We start from the raw sequence: 19,796 nt of genomic DNA, 5'->3' as shown, positions 1-19,796 counted from the left end.
ACACATAACCTGGAAGTAATTTTATTATTCAGAAGTTTTGCACTTTGGAGTACTTCTGAGTTTAGATTATTTTTATCAGGGATTCTCAACATGCATAGGATGTGCCAGACAGTGGAAAGTTGCTGGTGACCCAAAAGTAAGCAAGATAGAACCAGCCCCCACTTTCACATGTGATAGACGGTTCTCAAGACCTTTGTCATCCTAAATGTCCATCAAAGCCACCTGGGGCCATGAAGGAAATCACTGCTGCCCCAGGTGGAGAGCTTCTCATGCAACTCGTCTAGGCTGGGGACCAGGCATCACTAGTTCCTCCCACCTCCCAGGGCAGGGGGGTTCTCATATTTGGAGACTAAGAAGTTCTTGGAGGCTGGGGTCAGCAGGTGACATAGTGGTTAAAGCACTGGACTCCCACATGGTCCACCATGGTTCAAGTCCCAGACCTGGCAGCTTGAAACTCATTATGGGTGTGTGTGTGTGTGCATGAGTGCCAAAAATCCTGAGAGGAGAGTGGAGGAGAAGGGATTATGGATATGGCCATCCACCCTGGGAGGTGAGGTGATTTCTCACTTTCTTCTCTCAATCTCTCTCTATCTCTCTAGCAAGCGCTCACACCCTATAGCAAAAAAATCTATTAAAAAAAAAAAAAGTTCTGAGAGGCCAAGATAAAGGGCTATGTGGGTAGGAGTTGGACCAGTAGAGGGTAGCCCATTAAGCAGGCTCTGGGGTCTGGGGAAGTGGCAGGTCACGTGATACCGTGAGTAGGGCTACTAGAACAGGAAGAGGCAACAGTGTCAGAGGCCCCTATAGGGATGCCCTGAAGGCAGAGGGGTAACAGACATAAAGACTGACCACAGTTCACAGTCAGTGACAGTATGCAAGCCTCGTTCTTTTGTCCCCCTCTCTCTGTTCTCCCCGCCCCACTCCTGCAGCACACTGCATTGGCAGCATGACAGCTGGTTTCCCCCTTCTAGTAATGCTCTAAAAGCGTCCTCCTGCCACTCAGTTTGCATCCATGCTCCTCAGCAAGGCGGGAGCAAGGGCCAAGGCTCCTCAGTTCCTCTCCACAGTTCCTCACTCTTTGCCTCCCCACTGCAGAGGGAAATGCGCTCTTTCCTGGGTAATCTAGTCATTGTACTGTCCTATCCCACCCCCTTCAGATACACAAAATCAAATGCATGGTCTTCAGAGATTCGATCAGACTAGCTGACAAACATGCTGCGTGTATTTGACAAATAGCCATTGAGAGTTACGATAAATCCATTTCTCTAAAAGAGATTCTTAGTATTAAAATACAATTAGATGAAAGTTTCGTGTGCCTGGAGCTGGCAGGTGGCATGGTGGTTGAGAGCGCTGGACTCCCACATGGCTGACCACAATTTGGGTCCCAGACCTGGCAGCTTGCTTTCTCAATTTCTCTCTCTCTCTGATCATATCTAAATCAATCAATCAATCAATAAAATAAAGTTTAATCAATTAATTCTTTAAAAAAAAGTTTGCTATGCCTCAGGGTGTGGAGAGGTTCACAGATGTGTACTGTATTCAGCAAGGCTAAATCCACGTGAGATGGCTGCCATTTTCTCACTACAAGGAGAGGGAAAGCTGACGTGCTTTCATATTCTGGAAAACAAAGACATTCATCAACCTGCTTAAGCCTCTTTGAAAATAATCCTCAGCAGAACCTTAGCTCATTCTCAAAGTGAGAGGTGATGGAGCAGGAAGCACAACCATTTTGACCCTGCACTGACGTCTGCTCCCCTGAGCAGCGAGTACAACTAGCTCTGGGGAAAAGGATGAGGAGACCTGGACTTTGGGAAAGAAACCCACACAGTCTGCTGGAGGCATCATTGTCTTACGTTAGGGTGGGGGACAGCTGAAGAGTCTCCCTCTTCTATTTATAATTTTCTAAATGCATTGAAAAATTTAAAAAGGATTATATTATTCTTTCTGCCTGTGAGGTAGCTCCACTTTCCTCTTCCTCCCTCTTTGCTCTTCTATCTTTTGGCTATTTTAACATAGGAGTGAGACCAGAAACAAAGGTTCTTTCTCATCCTGGCAGCCAACTGTCCACACTTGCCAGGGAACTAAATTTGCCAAGAACTCCCACTCTGTGAGCTCTCAGGAGAGGCTAGAAGGTAAACTGATGCCTCTGATAAAACCCACAGCCTTAGGAGATCTAGACTGGGTAAGTAGGCTGAATCCACAGGCTCTTTCCTGGGTAATCTAGTCATTGTACTGTCCTATCCCACCCCCTTCAGATACACAAAATCAAATGCATGGTCTTCAGAGATTCGATCAGACTAGCTGACAAACATGCTGCGTGTATTTGACAAATAGCCATTGAGAGTTACGATAAATCCATTTCTCTAAAAGAGATTCTTAGTATTAAAATACAATTAGATGAAAGTTTCGTGTGCCTGGAGCTGGCAGGTGGCATGGTGGTTGAGAGCGCTGGACTCCCACATGGCTGACCACAATTTGGGTCCCAGACCTGGCAGCTTGCTTTCTCAATTTCTCTCTCTCTCTGATCATATCTAAATCAATCAATCAATCAATAAAATAAAGTTTAATCAATTAATTCTTTAAAAAAAAGTTTGCTATGCCTCAGGGTGTGGAGAGGTTCACAGATGTGTACTGTATTCAGCAAGGCTAAATCCACGTGAGATGGCTGCCATTTTCTCACTACAAGGAGAGGGAAAGCTGACGTGCTTTCATATTCTGGAAAACAAAGACATTCATCAACCTGCTTAAGCCTCTTTGAAAATAATCCTCAGCAGAACCTTAGCTCATTCTCAAAGTGAGAGGTGATGGAGCAGGAAGCACAACCATTTTGACCCTGCACTGACGTCTGCTCCCCTGAGCAGCGAGTACAACTAGCTCTGGGGAAAAGGATGAGGAGACCTGGACTTTGGGAAAGAAACCCACACAGTCTGCTGGAGGCATCATTGTCTTACGTTAGGGTGGGGGACAGCTGAAGAGTCTCCCTCTTCTATTTATAATTTTCTAAATGCATTGAAAAATTTAAAAAGGATTATATTATTCTTTCTGCCTGTGAGGTAGCTCCACTTTCCTCTTCCTCCCTCTTTGCTCTTCTATCTTTTGGCTATTTTAACATAGGAGTGAGACCAGAAACAAAGGTTCTTTCTCATCCTGGCAGCCAACTGTCCACACTTGCCAGGGAACTAAATTTGCCAAGAACTCCCACTCTGTGAGCTCTCAGGAGAGGCTAGAAGGTAAACTGATGCCTCTGATAAAACCCACAGCCTTAGGAGATCTAGACTGGGTAAGTAGGCTGAATCCACAGGAAATTGCATCCTCTAGGAGACTGGTCTGGATCCCTCTCTTCCTGGAGGTGCAGACAGTGCAAGAAATGAAGGGGTGGGGCATTGGCAGTTCACATGTTCAAAGTGCCAGAGCTGCAAATAAAGTCTAGCTGGAATCAGTTTTCTTCTGCATCTGATCTCAGATCCCTCTTTCCCAAATCCTAAGCTCTCTCTGGGCACACACACGGTCTTTCTAGAGGCTCGAATGGGATAGAAGGGCCTCATGTTTGAAGCCAAACTGCTGTTGTGAGTTCACTATGAGCTTCAAGAATCTAACCAAGCTTCAATATTTCTCTGAGACTCAGTTTCTTCTGTGAGATGGAAAACAAAGCCCCTTCTTGGGACAGTTATAGGCTTTATGAGCCAACAGAGTTCATGCATAAAACTGAAAATTTTTTAGAGGTTTTTGCCTTAGGGTATATGTGCTCACCTGAGAGAGAAAGAGAGACAATGAGAGGGAAAGTGAGAAATCCCCCCCAGCCCCCCGGGGATTGGCCACACCACAATCCTTTCTCCTCCATTCTCCTTCCAGGATCTTGGGCATGCACACACATGCACCCAGCATCAGTTTCAAACCACCACGTCTGAGACTCGAACCACAGTCAGCCATATGGAAGTCCAGCAAAGGAACTGCTATTCCCATATAAACCCCCAACACAGTGTTCATGCATATAAACCCCCAGTTCAGTAACTGGGACACAGGGTGGCCTCAGCAAACTGAGTTTTGGTACCTAACCTTTTCCTTTGTTAAGTGAAGTCAAACCACTGGAAGCCCTACTCGTGGGCAAGAGGCATTCAGTGTCCCCCCGCAGGTGTTAGCGCAATGGGAAAAGGCTTCCTGAGTGGCTCAGGCAAAACAGGACAGAGACGTACATTTGGGTGAGCTGATCATAAAATCCGAATGAAATAATTATGTGACGTATTCAAGAGCAATTCAGCGAGAAGATGCCTCATCTGCCTTGATGGGCTTTTCAATTACTCATTTTTAGTACCGCATTATACCGTTCTCTGGCAATAATTATTAAACATTTCAACTGTACTGCGATATAAAATTTAAAAGCCTGATTTATTTCCTAGGCATTAGACTACCTCATATAAAATTCCCAATTAAATGGTTCTATTTGTTTAAATCGATTTATCAGCATAATTTCCTAGCACCGAGTTGAAACTGACACGAGCTCCCCAAACAGAAGATGAGGGGCCAGTGAGTTAGGCCAGCAGCGACACGCACTGACTTTGAGGTTACGAGGAAGGTGAGCCCGGGCCCCCACTTGCCAGTTCATTTCTGAGTCTGTAACATGCAATGTCTACCTTACAGGGTTATTGGGATGGCTGTGTGAAATAATGTGAAGAGTTGACAAGAACATAGAGTATGTATTTGTTTAATACTATTTTTGCTAACACTGTACATCTGGGATTTCCTGGCTGTTACCAAGAATCTTCCCAGTGTTCCATTTGGCTGTGGACACAGGGTCCATTCTCTGATTGTCACTTTGAGGACACAAAGGAAGTCACAGTTAGGGCACCTACATGCTCCTGGCATTCTGCTGTATCCACTGTACACAGAACGTCTGTCATCGGCATGCCACAGTCAGTCTCCAGAGAAGGACCCCGAGGTACAGAGAGGTGAATTCCCTTACTCAGACTCCAGAAGTGATCAGGACCAATCTGGCCCAGGCTGGCCTGGCTCTGAATCTCACACATCCTTTTCCACTCCCCCGTGCTCCCTCTCAGGACACCAGGAGGAATATTTCACCTGGTTTGAAGGAGAATGCTCCCTTCTCTTCTTGGTGTTTCTAGAGGAGATATCTCTTTTTTAACGGAGACTTGTTTTTTTAATTGAAAATCATTGAACCTTTTTGGTTCAATGTCCAACTTATCAGTTTCCCAAAGTCCAACTCTATTTGTTTTTTTAGCATCTTCTAATCCTCACATGGAAGATGAAGCTTTCTCTTTAATTAAGGACTGTACTGTGAGTGGAGTGATTAGGCAGTGACCGTTACACAGACACACACACACACACACACACACACACACACACAGTGCGTGTCCCAGTTCCACTGGAGCCTGTTCATTGTGCTGAGGATCCCGAGCCAAGCTGGATTTAGGTGCAGACCAGCTGGCCTGTGCCCTGAATACGAGTCTGTAAGGAGTACTAAGATATTGCTGCAAATTGATGAGGTGGAAAATGGTCTTTACCAGAATTATTGAGAGTGAGCGTGATGTGAGAATGATAATGATATTGATTATTATAAATAATATATGGTGATTATAATATATGTGATGATAGCTTTGCGCCAGGAACTTCTTTTTGATAAATGTATTTATGATCGAGAACACATGTGCATGCACAAGAGAGAAGGGGTGATGCTGCCATCCTCTTGCCTGAGCACTCCAGCTCTCAGGACCCTGGGTGCCCACATGCCCCGCATGTTTTCAGGACAGCCCGGACAATCTGAACCCAGAGTCGGTCATGTGGCTCCCAGCACTGCAGTTCAGGTTGTTACTAATTGCACCGCCAGGCTGGGCCAGGCACCAGAAACTGCTCTTACAGCTTTATGTATGAACTCATTTAAACCTTTCAGCCCACTGCAGTAGACACTATCATTATCTCCCATTTTACAGATAAGGAGAATCAGTCCAGAAACGTTAAGGAACTTGCCAGTCACCCAATAGAAAAGAGGCTGCTGGGCTCTGCCAGGCCATTTGCCATTGCAAAAGCCCCAGGAGCACCGAGGTGACAGGAGGTGGTGTCTGATGCTGAGATGTGCCAGTTCCAGTCCAGGAGTGGAATGCTCAGGGCAATCGAGAGCGAGCAAGGACTGAGCCAGCCGACTCCCCGCCTCCTCCTTCCGCACAGCCCTGGCCTCTCCCCTGGGGGATGTTGGGCACGTATGTAAAGAACATCGTCTTGAAAGGAGGCCAGGTTATTAGCCTGCCCCGGGCATCCACGTGTGTTGGTCCAGCTCTGCTCCCAGCCTGGCCTGCTGGATTTGGCCCTGTTACATGAAACAACCCACACAGCACGGAGGACTAATCTGCTTTCAGAAGCAGCACAATCCCGTAGATCTTGGGACCAAACCTCTGTGGATTGGAGGCCACTTGCCCAGGGCAAGATGCCAGAGGAGCTGCCAACCTGCTCTTGGCCACATCACCTCCTCCCCAGGTTTCCACATGCTTCTTGGGTTTGAGAGATCAAGGTTGCATCCCAGGGGAAAGAAAAAAAAAAAAAACAGAGCAAGGAAAGTTTAAAAACATAAAAAGAAGGAGCCAGCAGTTAGCGTAATGGCTATGTTGCTGGACTCCCATGTAGCCGACCACAATTTGAGTCCTGGACCCGGTGGCTTAAACTCACGCCGGGCGTGTGTGCGTGCGTGCCCAAGATCCCAAGAGGAGAATGGAGGAGAAGGGATTGTGGCGTGGCCGTCCCCTCTAGGGGGTGGTTTCTCACTTTGTCTCTCTGTCTCTCTGTCTTTCTGGTGAGCGCACATGCCCTATAGCAAAAACCTCTTCCAAAACAAATAAATAAATAAATAAATAAAAAGAAGATGAAAAAGAAAATGAAAATAAAAATTTATTAAAAGAGATGCTAGTCATTTTGTAAAGGGGATATGGGGGCTGAGAGATGAGGATCGTTGTAAGGAAAGAGGACAGGATTTGGTACTAAACCTACAGTTTCAACAAGGAACCACGTCCAAAGATACACTGAATAATGTAGATAATACCTCCATTGGAATTATATTTCTGATGAGTTTAGAAAAACCTGGAAAAAAGTTGAGGCTTCCAGGACAAATAGAAAACACAAGAAAATATTACACACACAAAATGAACACAACCATTTGTAGATTTCAAAGTATAAATGGAGAAAAGGCTGTCTTTGTAAACTTTTTTATAATGAACTTAACTTTCTCAAGTAGTAAAGGCAAAAAAATCTTTATTTAATTTTTAAAAATCTATATTAAAATCTCGCCTAGAAAAGGCAAAAGCAGCTGTCTTTCCTTCCATGTCTTTCAGACTGAAAAAATACACATGGGAAACTAGAAAGAGGCCATTTAATGACTGGGATTATTTTCCTTGGATTCTCTCTCAGTTTTACTGGAGCAGTTAGAAATTCCTTCCTGGGTAGATTTAGTAATAATAACCTGCATTAATTTCACTTTCAGAGAAATTAAAGATGTCCAATTCAGCCGCTAGGGGTAATCAAAATAGTCCTGAATTGTAAACAAGAAAAGATTCAACATCTGGGGCTTGCGGGGCCATCCATGACATGAGCTATTATTACCCAGCCATAGAGAGAATTATCGAGGTTATACTGGGCCATCAGAAAGAGTCATGATGCATTTTTGCATAGAAAAACATGGAAAAAATACATCCTGACTTTTTCAACAACCCAAATGAATGCGGGGGAGATGTCTGTGATGTATGATGAGGTAAAAAGGCAGGTTATGAGTAAAAAGGCAAGACAGGGAGTATAACCTAACCCTATTTCTTTAGAATGACCTATGTGTGAGCCTAGATCTGAAATCTGAAAAGATATATGCCAAAATGTTAATAATAACTATCTTGGGGTCATAGAACTAGGACGAATACTTGGTTCATGTTTTTCACTCCTCTGTGTTTTCTGAATTTCCTACAGTGAACAAATATTTCTTGTGAGGTAATAAAAAGCTTATTCCTGCTTCTCCTCTTTGGATGTCATGGTGTGAATCAGCCTAAGGTGTTGAGAGACTGCTTTCCCCTGGGGGACATGGCTCCTGGCTGGTGAGGCGAGGGGTGCTCCACACAGAAGGGGAGCTTCAGTGTACTAAGGACCCATTACAGGTGTTGGGTGCTGTAAAATACTATCTCATCTATTCCTTCTTTCAGCCAAGCAAGATGGGTATTATTACCCTCATTGTAGATGGGAAAACAGACTCAGTGAGGTCAAGGGGCTTAGCCAGTCATCGAACCAGCAGGTGGCGGAGCCATGATCTCATCCAAATCTCCCTGACTCAAACATTCTTGAACTTTCCATCCTATCACACCAGTTCTCACAAAACCTCCAGAGAATACATATTTGTGAGATGAGACTGTAACATATACCTCCCCTTGGTCGCCACCCAGGCCCTGTCAGTACCCGCACACCCCCTGACACAGCGGTTCTTATTTAGATGTACCCATGCCTCCTTTTTCAGGCCCACCAGCATCTAGACTAGTAAGGACCAAGGTAGCCTGCTGTCCCCAGCTGGGGGTCATCACATCATTTTCCCTGACAGGCATCCTTGGTTGTGGGGCCCTTGTATAGATTACCAGACTCCTGAGTTGTTCTCATAATCACCTCTCATGTCCCCCATAGCATAAGTCCCTTCTGGATCCCAAGGCCCACATTTTCAAACCTACCCTCTCCTGCCAACCCTGCTCGAAGCCCATGTCCATGGAACAGCTTCCTGTGGTGAACACTGTTCCAAGTTCCTCTTCCAATGACCCGACTTGCCTTAGTTCTCATGTGGGGACTGGAACCCTGCTCTCTGTGTCTAGGGCTCTGCTTCCTGAACCTACATGTCCCAGATGTCCCCTACATGGAATAGCATTCTCCTAGATGTCCCACTGCCATGGTCTACCCACTTGTAAGGGTGCTTATACATTCATTTTGGACCTTAACCTTGATGTCGCTCAGGTTCATCTCTTTTTTTTTGGAGAGGTTTTTGCTATAGGGCACGTGTGCTCGCCAGACAGAGAAAGACGGAGAGACAGAAAGCGAGAAATCACCCCCCATGGGGGATGGGCATGCCACAATCCCTCCTCCTCCATTCTCCTCTTGGGATCTTGGTCACACACGCACATGCACTCTGCGTGAGTTTAAGCCACTGGGTCCAGGACTCAAACCACGGTCGACTACGTGGGAGTCCAGCGACATAGCCATTACACTAACTGCTGGTCTCATTCAGGTTCATCTCTTGACACTTGTGTCTGTTGGACCAGAGTGAGACAAGATGACAATCCAGAGCAGAGTTGAGGAGGGGAGCCAAGACTGGATTTAGGGAAGAAGTGCTGTGTCTTCAAATCAGAAAAGAAAAGTTAAAGTTACAAATTAGTGGGCCAGGAGGCAGCTGGTTAATACGCTGAACTCTCACATGGCCGGCTGTGGTTCAAGTCCCAGACCTGGCAGCTTGAACATCACACTAGGAGTGTTCATGCCCAAAATCCCAGGTGAAGAACGGAGAAGGAATTGTGATATGGTCATGTCCTCTAGGGGATGATTTCTTACTTTTCCTCTTACTGTCTCTCTCTGGCAAGCGCATACATCCTATGGGGAAAACAAACAAACAAACAAAATCTTAAAAGAAAAAAAGAAAGAAAGAAAAGCTGCAAACAGGATGAGGGAAGAGTAGCAACCCCTAGGGTAAAGGTAGACCATGAAATCTTCATATAGATTTCAGAATGGGTATGGCATGTGATTTGAGGCTAACGTTGTGATCATAGAAAGTTCTGGGGTTGGGGGGTAAGTGGTGGCACAGTGGTGACGCAACTGGCTCCACACAAGAAGGCCCTGAGCTCCCCAGCCATGTGTGCCTGTACCGTGATCCGGCTGAGATTAGGGGTGTAGACTCTGCTGGGGGCGTCTGTCTGTTTCTGTGTCTCTCCCATGGAAGAACTAAATACCTTTAAAAAAAAAAAAAAAGGAAAGTTTTAGAATCCTTGAGTGTCATGCTGATGAGGTATCTTAGACTGCTCAAAAAGGCTTGTTACGTACAGATACTAACCCAGTTGTTCTCACCTCAGATTGCTATGCATTCTGCAAATCAAACTGGTCCAGCTGCCCGCATATTGATGGATATCCGGATCTGCCTTACCTAGCTGTCTCACCTGGCTAGGTGGGGACCAGTCACAGGAGTTTGAATCTCTCCCTGTCTTACAGGGAGTCAAGCAATAGTCTTGCCAGTAAATCTCTCCCAGAGTGATTTTAAATTTAAATTTAATTTGAGAAAGTTTATTTTAACCTATATATATGTGTGTGTGTGTGTGTGTGTGTGTGTGTGTGTGTGCATGAAATGTAATCCTTAAAAGAATATAATTAGCTCCTTGAAAAAATTAAAAACCTCTTCATCTAAAGTAATACATCATCGCTATAGAAAATTTCAAAAATGTAAAAAGCAAACAAAAGAAATAAAAATCACCCATCATAACTACTACTAAACACAACCACCCCAATGTAAAATGTTTTAATGTTCTGGTTTCAGATACTCGGAGAAGAAACTACAGGTTGAAATGAGTGCTGGTCATTTAGTCGGTGGCTACCAAGGTCAAATTCTAAGGTCTTCTCCGGACATTTCGGGTTGGGGGCACTGCAAGAGCAGAAGCTGATAGGCCCCAAACTTTCAAAGTAGCTGCTGTTTCCTGAGAAGCAAACAATGTTTGGAGCATTAGCAAAATCCCAAGAAACAACCCCGTCTGTTCAATGCTTAGTTACCATCTGGCAACTGAGGTTGTGGATAAACAACAATATTTACCTCAGGTTAGGTAGCTTCTGTGGCTTGGAAATCATTCTTCTTTGTTTTAGTTCTGAGCCCAGGGTTTTAGTCTTATCCCCTACTGGGATCTTGGTCAGAACTCAGCTGGAAGGAGCACTGGCTTTGGCTTCAGACTGCCCTATGTGAAAATCCAGACCAGGCAACTCTGAGCTTCATTTCCCCTTCTATACAATGGGAGTAACTATTCCCATTAAGGAGTCAATGATATGACCATGTTAAGCGCCTGACACTTAGTAGGTATTTGTCAAGTATTAGTTCCTTTTGCTTCCTCAATGTAGACGTAAAAACTCTCCAAAGGAGTTTAAAGATTTATGGTTAAAATTTTCTGTAAAAAAAAAAGGGGGGGGGGGACAGCAGGTGGCATGGTGGTTAAGGCACTAGAATCCCACATGGCCAACCACAGTTCAAGTCCTGGACCTGGTGGCTTAAAAAATCACACTGGGCACATGTGGATAAGTGCCCCAAATCCCAAGAGAATGGAGGAAAAAGGATTGCAGTGTGACCATCTCCCCTGGGGGTGATTTCTAGCTAGCTAGCTCGGGATCTTGGGCACACACGCACATGTGCCTGGCGTGAGTGAGTTTTAAGCCACCGGGTACGGGACGCGAACCACGGTCTACTACGTGGGAGTCCAGCGACATAGCCATTATGCTAACTGCTGGTTCCCCCCTATGGCAAAACTTAAAAAAAAAAATTCTGTGAAAGTTCGTGACTAGGCTGGCCCCATAGGATGGCAGTTAAGTGCTGTGTAATGAGAGCCAGATCTCACATGGCTGACTGAGGTTGGAATCCCAGCCTTGGTGGCAGGTGTGCTCAAAATCTTGATGAGATGGATAAATGGGAGAAGGAGGACCACACCCCACTGGGGGAACTTCCCCTATCTCTCTCTCTCTCTCTCTCTCTCTGTTGCAAGCACATGTACCCTCTGACAATTAAGAAAAAATTTCTCTTTGACCATCAACAGAAATGTCCTTACTGGAGTTCAATTGTGCAAGTCCAAGAAAGTCACATTGTTTGAAAATCCACCCTCGCTCCACAAAGCTGCAGAAGGACTCCTGAAGCAAAAGTACTATTTACATGTACTAAGTGTGTATGTTTTGGAGTGGGTGTTTTGATTGTTGTAGGCTAGCTCAGTGTATTTGGTTCCATGAGAGAGACTAGGTTTAACTGGAGAGTAGCCTCTTCCCTATCATAAAGGAGATGACACAATTGGAAGAGACTTAGTGTAGGGGACAGAGTGTGGGCATTAGTGCCTCGCAGGGCTGGGCTCACAGCCCGGCTCTGCACTGTGGGACTGTGGACAGGTTATTTAGCCCATTACAACGATTTCCCCAAGGATAGACCTAATAATACTTATTTCTCAGTTTGTGGGGAATGGAAATAATATATGTAAAGTTCTTCACCAATACAAAGTACTCACAAATGCCAGCTATTATCATTTTCAAAGCTATTAATAACCATCTCAGAAAACAAAGTCCAAAGTCAGGAGGAAGTCCAGGGAGTTGTACAATTAGAGGAGCCGGGGCAGCTACTGCAGCCAAGTCACCGAGCCGGGATCCCACAGCCAGGGGTGGAAGCAAGGACTCTCAGGTCTTCTGCACATACCTGCTATGTACTAGGCCTCCTGCTAGTGCTGGGGAAACAACGATTGAAAAAAGACATGGGAAAAGGCATTGGCCACACTTTGGCAGGTGAAAGCACATAACTGACATAGCCAAGTACAGAAAGCCAGAAAGGAGATGGCCAAACCAGAAGTCAGAGAGGAAGGGAGGCAGGAACTACACTGCAAGATTTCATTATTGATTCTGGAAGCAGTGGAAAGCTGTTGAATTGTTCTCACGATATAGATATTATATCTGCGTTTTTAAAAGGTTGCTCTAGCATGTAATATAGACAACAAATTGGAAAAAGGCAAGAGACGATGTCTAAAACCAGAATGATTTTATGTTAGATCAGAGAACCTGGGACTCGAACCATTGTCAGTCATGTGGAAGTCCAGTGCCTTAACCACTATGCCACCTCTTGAGCCCCACAAAAATTTTTCTCCATAATTTTTAGTAAACATACACATGCTCAGTAGGACATAAATTAAATATTTAGAAATGGATGCTAAGGAGGAGTGGAAGTGAGATAAAGACTAAAGAGACAAAATGCATTAGAAGGGTGTCTTGGGACCAGCAGGTAGAGTGGTGGTTGAGATGCTGGACACTCCCATGTGGCCGATCACAGTTCAAGCCCCAGACCTGGTGACTTGTTTTCTCACTTTCTCTCTCTCCCTATGTGTCTCTCTGGTCAAATTAAACTAAGCAAATTAACAAATAAAAATAAATAAATAATTCTTCTAAAAAGTGGTCTTTGCTTTGTCCCATGAGGAAATTATACAACAAGCAAAGTAGTATGACTTAATTATTTTTCCCTGTTGTCTCAGAAAGAACATTTTTACAAGTAAAATAGATACGATATGGGTGTAGTATAAGATCATATCTGAAGAGTAAATGAGTAATTCAGATAAAACACTTCATGCCTATCACATACTAAACTCTCAATAAATGCTATCTTTAATACTATTAACACTGCTCTTTGCATAGTGCTACTAGTCCATTGGAGTTGGTACTTAAGAGGGGCCAACAGGTAGTATAGTAGGACTTTCACATGACTGGACTTTCACATGACTGACTGCAGTTCTAGTTCTGGACCCAGTGGCTTGAAAATCATGCTGGGCGTGCATACGTTGATGACCAAAATACTTACAGGAGAATGAAAGAGAAGAAATTGCAGCATGGCCATCCCCCTGGGGGGTGATTTCTCACTTTTCTTCTCTCTGGCGCTCTCCAACAAATGTACATGCCTTATGGAAAAAAACTTAAAAAAAAATTGAAGTTAAGCAATTTCTCCCTGAAGATCTTTTCAGATTCAATAACTTATAGTTCTACCAGGGTATGTGTCAGGGGAGGTGGGAGGCAGTAGACCAGAAACAGACAAGGGAAGAGCAGAAATAGCCTTGGGGAATGGAAATGGGACCATCTTGTTTGCAGTGTCTGAAAACTCATGGTGGGCAACGGGAGATTATCAGTGGGTAAATATTACGTAAAATTAAGGAAGTGGAGAGTATCCAAGTAGAAAGTGCTGTGAAGCTGGGAGACTGTATTTTGGTAGACTTCTTCCAAAGAGTGTTCAATTTTAAGTTAAAAAAAAAATTGTACCTTAGGGGCCAGCAGGTGGTGTAGTTAAGGTGCTAGACTCTCACATAGTCACCCACTGTTCGAGTCCCCAGCCCAGCAGTTTGAGGCTCGCCAGGAGCATGTGCGTGCGTGCCCAAAATCTCAGAAGGATAATGGAGGAGAAGGGATTGTGATGTGGCCATCCCCATGGGGAGGAGGGGTGGTTTCTCACTTTTTCTGATTCTCCAGTGAGCTCAGGTGCCCTAGAGCAAAAATCTCTCTTAAAAAAAAAAAAGTACCTGAATTAATACACAGTCTAACTCCATAGTGTTTGCATTCTTCATCGCTCCCTCATCCTTTTCCTCCTCCCCAGAAGTGGGGCCCAGGTTATTAGTGAAATGAGCAAGATTGTCACTCGGTGCTCACACAGGAGCTTGCCCCAGAGAGCACAGAAGGTGTGCCCAGTCCTTGTCCTCGGATTTTGTTAATTCCACAAGCCTTGCCTGGGGCTCTATGCCAGGCACTACTCTGCCGCCCAGGGACATAGAGCTGCTAATGCAAAATGACAGGTTTAAAAATAAAATTAAGGAAGCGTCAACTCAGAAATTTAGGAGTCCTCCCAAAGTGACATTGCGTTTTAATGCATGTGTTTGCCTCCAATTTTCCTTAGATCATAGATGAAGAAGAAACACAGTTTATGAGTAACTGCCCGGTTGCAGTCACCGAAAGCACCCCGCGGAGGAGGACACGGATCCAGGTGTTTTGGATAGCGCCCCCTGCCGGCACAGGCTGTGTGATTCTGAAGTAAGTAAACACCCAATCCCTAGAGCACTCCAAGCTCCTCCTTGCAGTTTATCAATGACTTCAGGGTGTGGTGGCAGAGAGAAAAGAGGCTTTAGTGGGACTTTAAGCAAGTTCCATTCTCTGTTTGCTTTCTGGTATCTCTTTTCTACAGTGGCTCTTCCACTGCCATTGTTAGTGAAGCACTGTGTAAAGAATCATTTGGCCAAATCTGTTTTCACCAAATAGGATGGTTCTTCTGGCTGCCCTCTTACTAGAGATAATGATTCTAGGGCTACTTAAGAACAATGACAAACCAGGTGAAGATAATCTTTGACTTCTTCCCTAGGTAATTTAGCACCTATTCTCCTCTCAGGACCCACCCACACTTAAAATCCTTAAACTGTGATTAGGCTGACCTGAGACCCAAAGGTAATCTCCATTAACCCTGGGCTCTGCATACGCTGCTATCTCTTCCCTGGCCCTCAAAATTTCCTTGGGGTGAGGGGAGCGGGCGCCACCTTCTATCCGACCTCTTAATCCTCCTTCCTGGTGAGTTACTGTACATGATAAGAGGTTTTAGCCAACAGAAATGGTTTTTCTCTGAAAGATAGTGTTGTACCTCCAAAAGTTGTTCCACAGAATAATGTTCTGGGAGATCGAAATAGATGGGCAAGAAAACAATTTCTATGGTCAAATAAGTTTGTAAAATGCTGCTTGCCGTCGCCCCTTCTTACAGATTCACAGCACACATGAGCACACTGAGGGTTTTGCAAAGTCCTACCAGAAAGAAATGTTGAACTTAGTTTCATCCAGAATTTCCCAAACTTACTTGACTCTAGAGCCTTTGTTTTGTTTGAGTAGGTTGAAAAGACTGTGTGTGATGCTAAGAATTTTAGGATCAGATAGGAAAGTAATCGTGGCTAAATAGGCAGGACTCCAATCCTCGTATTACAAGTCATTTTTCCATGGAGGTAATGACTGGGAACTTCCCACCTTACTCCTCTTTCAATCCCAAGTCCTTATTTATGTATCTGGCTCATTTGTCTGATGTGGACATTTCAATAGACTTGCATCTGTGGTTAAGTCCAGACCACTCCTAAAGAGATGCTGATAAGAAAGACTCCTACCTAAGCATTCTAGTCCCTGCAGTTCTTAGACTTCATGCCTGGTTTATGGGAAAAAAGCCCCACTGAGATCTCTGCAAGTGTCTGTTCTTTGTCCAGACCCAGGTTTCCCCATGCTGTGGTCTGGATGTCATTTATTTCTTTGTTTAATGCAAATGGAGCATCTTTCCTCATTTTCCTTGAGAAGTCTAGCTCTGGGCATTCGTCTACACTGGTGATTTTCAAAATAAAATGTACCGGGAACCAGCAGTTAGTGGAATGGCTATGTCGCTGGACTCCCAGGTAGTCGACCACGGTTCGTGTCCTGGACCCGGTGGCTTAAAACTCACGCCGGGCACGTGTACGTGCATGCCCAAGATCCTGAGAGGAGAATGGAGGAGAAGGGATTGCGGCGTGACCATCCCCTCTGGGGGGTGATTTCTCGCTTTCTGTCTCTATGTCTCTCTCTGTCTGTCTGGCGAGCTCACGTGTCCTATAGTGAAAACCTCTCCAAAAAAAAAAAGTATCATCATTTTAAACAATGAAATCATGTTTGTAAACCTCAATATATGACATGCATTAGTTGAAATGTGGGAGAAGGCCTTGTAGCGAGTCCCACTGAAACAGAAGCAGAGGTTGTATGTTCAGAGCTTGCTCTTCAGCAAGAGTTGTTGCCATCACTAGCATTTGGCAGAGACACAGTGGTGGGCAGAGGAGTGGGAAAGCCTTCGAGAGAAGGAAAAGGAAGGCTTCAGGAAGTGGTTGGCATGGAGAAGCTGACAGCCAGCTAATGAAAAGTGGGTCATTGTATCTGATTGGCTTGGAGGGAAAATTTGGTTTTCACTGATTGGTCCTGAGTTAGAAGTAGTGGAGGGGCAGGACCAAAAAATTTTAAAACAATAGAGTAGTCGGCAGCCAATGACTAAGTCCTGGTGTTCTGAGTCAGGTGCTGCAGAGGCTGAGGTCAGAGTCCTTATTGTCATGGACCCACGTGGCCTGGCCGTTGTCTGTGAGTATGTTCAGTCTCTCAGCCTGGAGACAAGGCTGTCAGCTTGGCTCTCCTGTACCCCCACCTTTCAATCTCTCCACCCAGTCTGGGGCTTTACTGAAGGCAGTTTGAAAGCGTCAGATCTATCTGATGACTCTTCTTGTGCTAAAAGCCTTTACCTCTCCTTCCAGATCTCTGCTTGTCTTTGATTTATTGTTCTCACAAGCCAGAAGGATTTGATCTCTTTGATGGGAGCCAGAAAGGCATCTCTTGTTTACCCAGTAACAATCAACATATGTGAACACAAGTTTAACTATTAACAACTGACATATGTGGCTTGTTCGTGCTCTTCCAACGAATGTAACTGAGCTGCCATTTGCACAGCGTCCAGGATATACAGACAACCGAGGGTGAATTCTGGCCCTGGAGGTCCTCCCAAGTCAAATGGGGAGAGAGAAAAGGCCAGCTGAGTTGTGTGTGTGGTAACTCAGCATCTCCTCCAGCAGGCTTTGTCTAATTGGATCTTCACAGAGGAGGAAACAGGCTCTGAAGAAATAGGCAAATTTCTTTTCTTGTTGGGTGTTTTGTTTGTTGTCGTTCATGATATGCCGTGTGTATGCAAAACAAGAGAGGAGCACCCTCCTACGGGCCTGATCATGCCCCAATCCCCATCCACCAGCCCTTCATTAAAGAAATAATCATTTTATAGATAATATGTAAGTATGTTCACATTCTAACATTTTGAACAATTCAGGGGGTCAAACAGTGGCTGAGAGGTAATGTTCTACAAGGCTGACCCACGTGGGAAGGTTCCCAGTTCGCATCTGGAGACCTCCCTAAACACACCAGGCACATGCGTGCCCAGGATTAGGGACTGACTGAAGCTTGCTATAGATCATGGTATCAAGGGACCAGCAGATAGGGTAATGGTTATGTCACTGGACTCTCACGTAGTCAACTGCAGTTCAAGTCCTGGACCTGGTGGCTTAAACTCATGCCCAAAATCCCAAGAGGAGAACAGAAGAGAAGGGATCACACCCTGGCCATCCACCCTGGGGGGTGATTTCTTGCTTTCTTTTTCTCTGTCTCTTTCTGTCTCTCCAGCAAGCACACATGCCCTAGAGCAAAATTCTCTCTAAAAAGAAATATGGTGTCAAGACCTTGGTGAGGATGCTGTCTCTGTTTTTCTAGCACTCACATGGAATACATAAGTAAATAAAGCTGAAACAAGTAGAATGTAGTGAAAGATAGAAAAAGTGAGGAAATCTCTAACATTTCCCTCAGTGTGTCCCAGAGCATCCTATACAAGGCAGCAGTAGCTATCAGCAAGGCTTGTTTAATTTCAACTTATCTGTGCATTTATCTTCTTAAAGGTGTTCACCTAAAGTACGTAGATTCATTTTTGTGGGAATTAGGTTTATATACATGATGCCATGGTATACGTAATCTACTGAACTCGAATAGTTTTCCACTAAAAAGATGTATTAGAGATACGTCTAGCTCAGTAACATAGATCTGCCTCTCTTGAAAAGACAGTTGTGGGGCCAGCAGGCATGGTGGTGGTTAAGGTGCTGAACTCCCACATGGTTGATTACAGTTTGAGTTCCAGGCCTGGTGGCTTGAAAATCATACCAGGATGTGTGTATGTGTGCCCTAAATCCCAGGAGAATGGAGAAGGGATTGCAGCATGGCCACCCCCCTGGGGGGTGATTTCTCACTTTCCCTCTCACCGTCTCTCTGGCAAGTACATGTGCCTTACAGAAAAACCTAAACAAAAAAAAAGTTGTATGTGATATATGTGTTAATTATTCCAGAGTTGATGAACATTTAGATTGTTTCTAGTTTTTTTATCAGTACAAATAATATTTTCATGAACATCCTGATACATGCCTCTTTGAGCAAATATGCAAGCTTTTTATTCACAGTAGATGCCAAGACAGGGGATCATAACGAATGCACATTTATAATTTTAATAGACACTGCCAGATTTTCCTCTAAAAACCTTTCTGACTTAAGCCCTCTCCCTGACTGTGAACAAGAGAACCTACATCCTTACTTGCTCACCAGCCTTTGATGTTATCACTCTGTACAATTCTGCCAACCTGAGAGTTAAAACTGCTGTCTTAGGCTGGCCCCATAACCTAGTAGCTAACAAAGGCAGGTCCTGCATGTCAGGCTGTGGTTCAAATCTCGGCCTTGGAGGCTTGAAAAACAGGGTTATGTGTATACATGCCCAAGATCCTGACAGGATGGAGAAATGGAGAAGGGACTGCCACATGGCCATGCTCCACTGAGAATGCTTTCTCCCACTCTCTCTCTCTTTCTCCCCATCTCTGACCTTCTCTAAGAGTGCATGTCCCCTCTGGTAATTAAAAAATGGTATCATATGTTAATTCACATTTTCCCAATTATCAGTATAGTAGGAATCTTTTCACGTTGATTACATTAGTATTATTTCTTCTGTGAATGCTCTATTTATATTCTCGTCCATTTTTTCTGATAGTGTATCTTTTTAACATGAACTTTACATATTTTATGTTTTAAAAAATATATAGATACTGTATTTTATTTTATTTCAAGTTTTGCTATAGGGTGTATGCACTTAAAGGGAGAGAGAGGAAGGAAGTAAGAAATCACCTCCCGCCCCAGGGGGGATGATCATGCTGCAGTTCCTTCTCTATTCTCTCAGGATTTTAGGCATTCATGCACATGCACCCAGAGTGTTTTTTAAGCCGACAAGTCTGAGATTGGAGCCATATAGTTGAGTTGGCCACGTGGGATCCAGCCACTTTAAGCATCACACCACTGGCTGACCCTAAGTACTATATTTTAAAATACATTTTATATACAAGATATATTTTATATGTAAATATATGAACTACATAATTTTATTTAAAACATGTTTGTATTTATATTTAAAAACTGATCTT

General features: G+C 44.3%; 1 protein-coding gene across 1 annotated transcript in view; it reads left to right on the top strand.

Annotated features, from left to right (window-relative positions):
- Window positions 1-19,796, top strand: part of SPON1 (spondin 1) — a 304,441-nt gene that overhangs the window by 57,039 nt on the left and 227,606 nt on the right. The window contains exon 3 of the mRNA XM_027768691.1: window positions 14,663-14,796. Within this exon, the coding sequence (XP_027624492.1) occupies window positions 14,690-14,796 (107 nt within the window). The 5' untranslated portion in view covers window positions 14,663-14,689. The remainder of the gene's footprint in view (window positions 1-14,662; window positions 14,797-19,796) is intronic.

The sequence above is a fragment of the Tupaia chinensis genome, unplaced genomic scaffold (assembly GCF_000334495.1).
Source record: "Tupaia chinensis unplaced genomic scaffold, TupChi_1.0 Scaffold000077_1, whole genome shotgun sequence".
Lineage (NCBI taxonomy): Eukaryota > Metazoa > Chordata > Mammalia > Scandentia > Tupaiidae > Tupaia > Tupaia belangeri.
The sequence above is the reverse complement of the archived record's forward strand: the minus strand, read 5'-3'. Positions and strand labels throughout refer to the sequence as shown.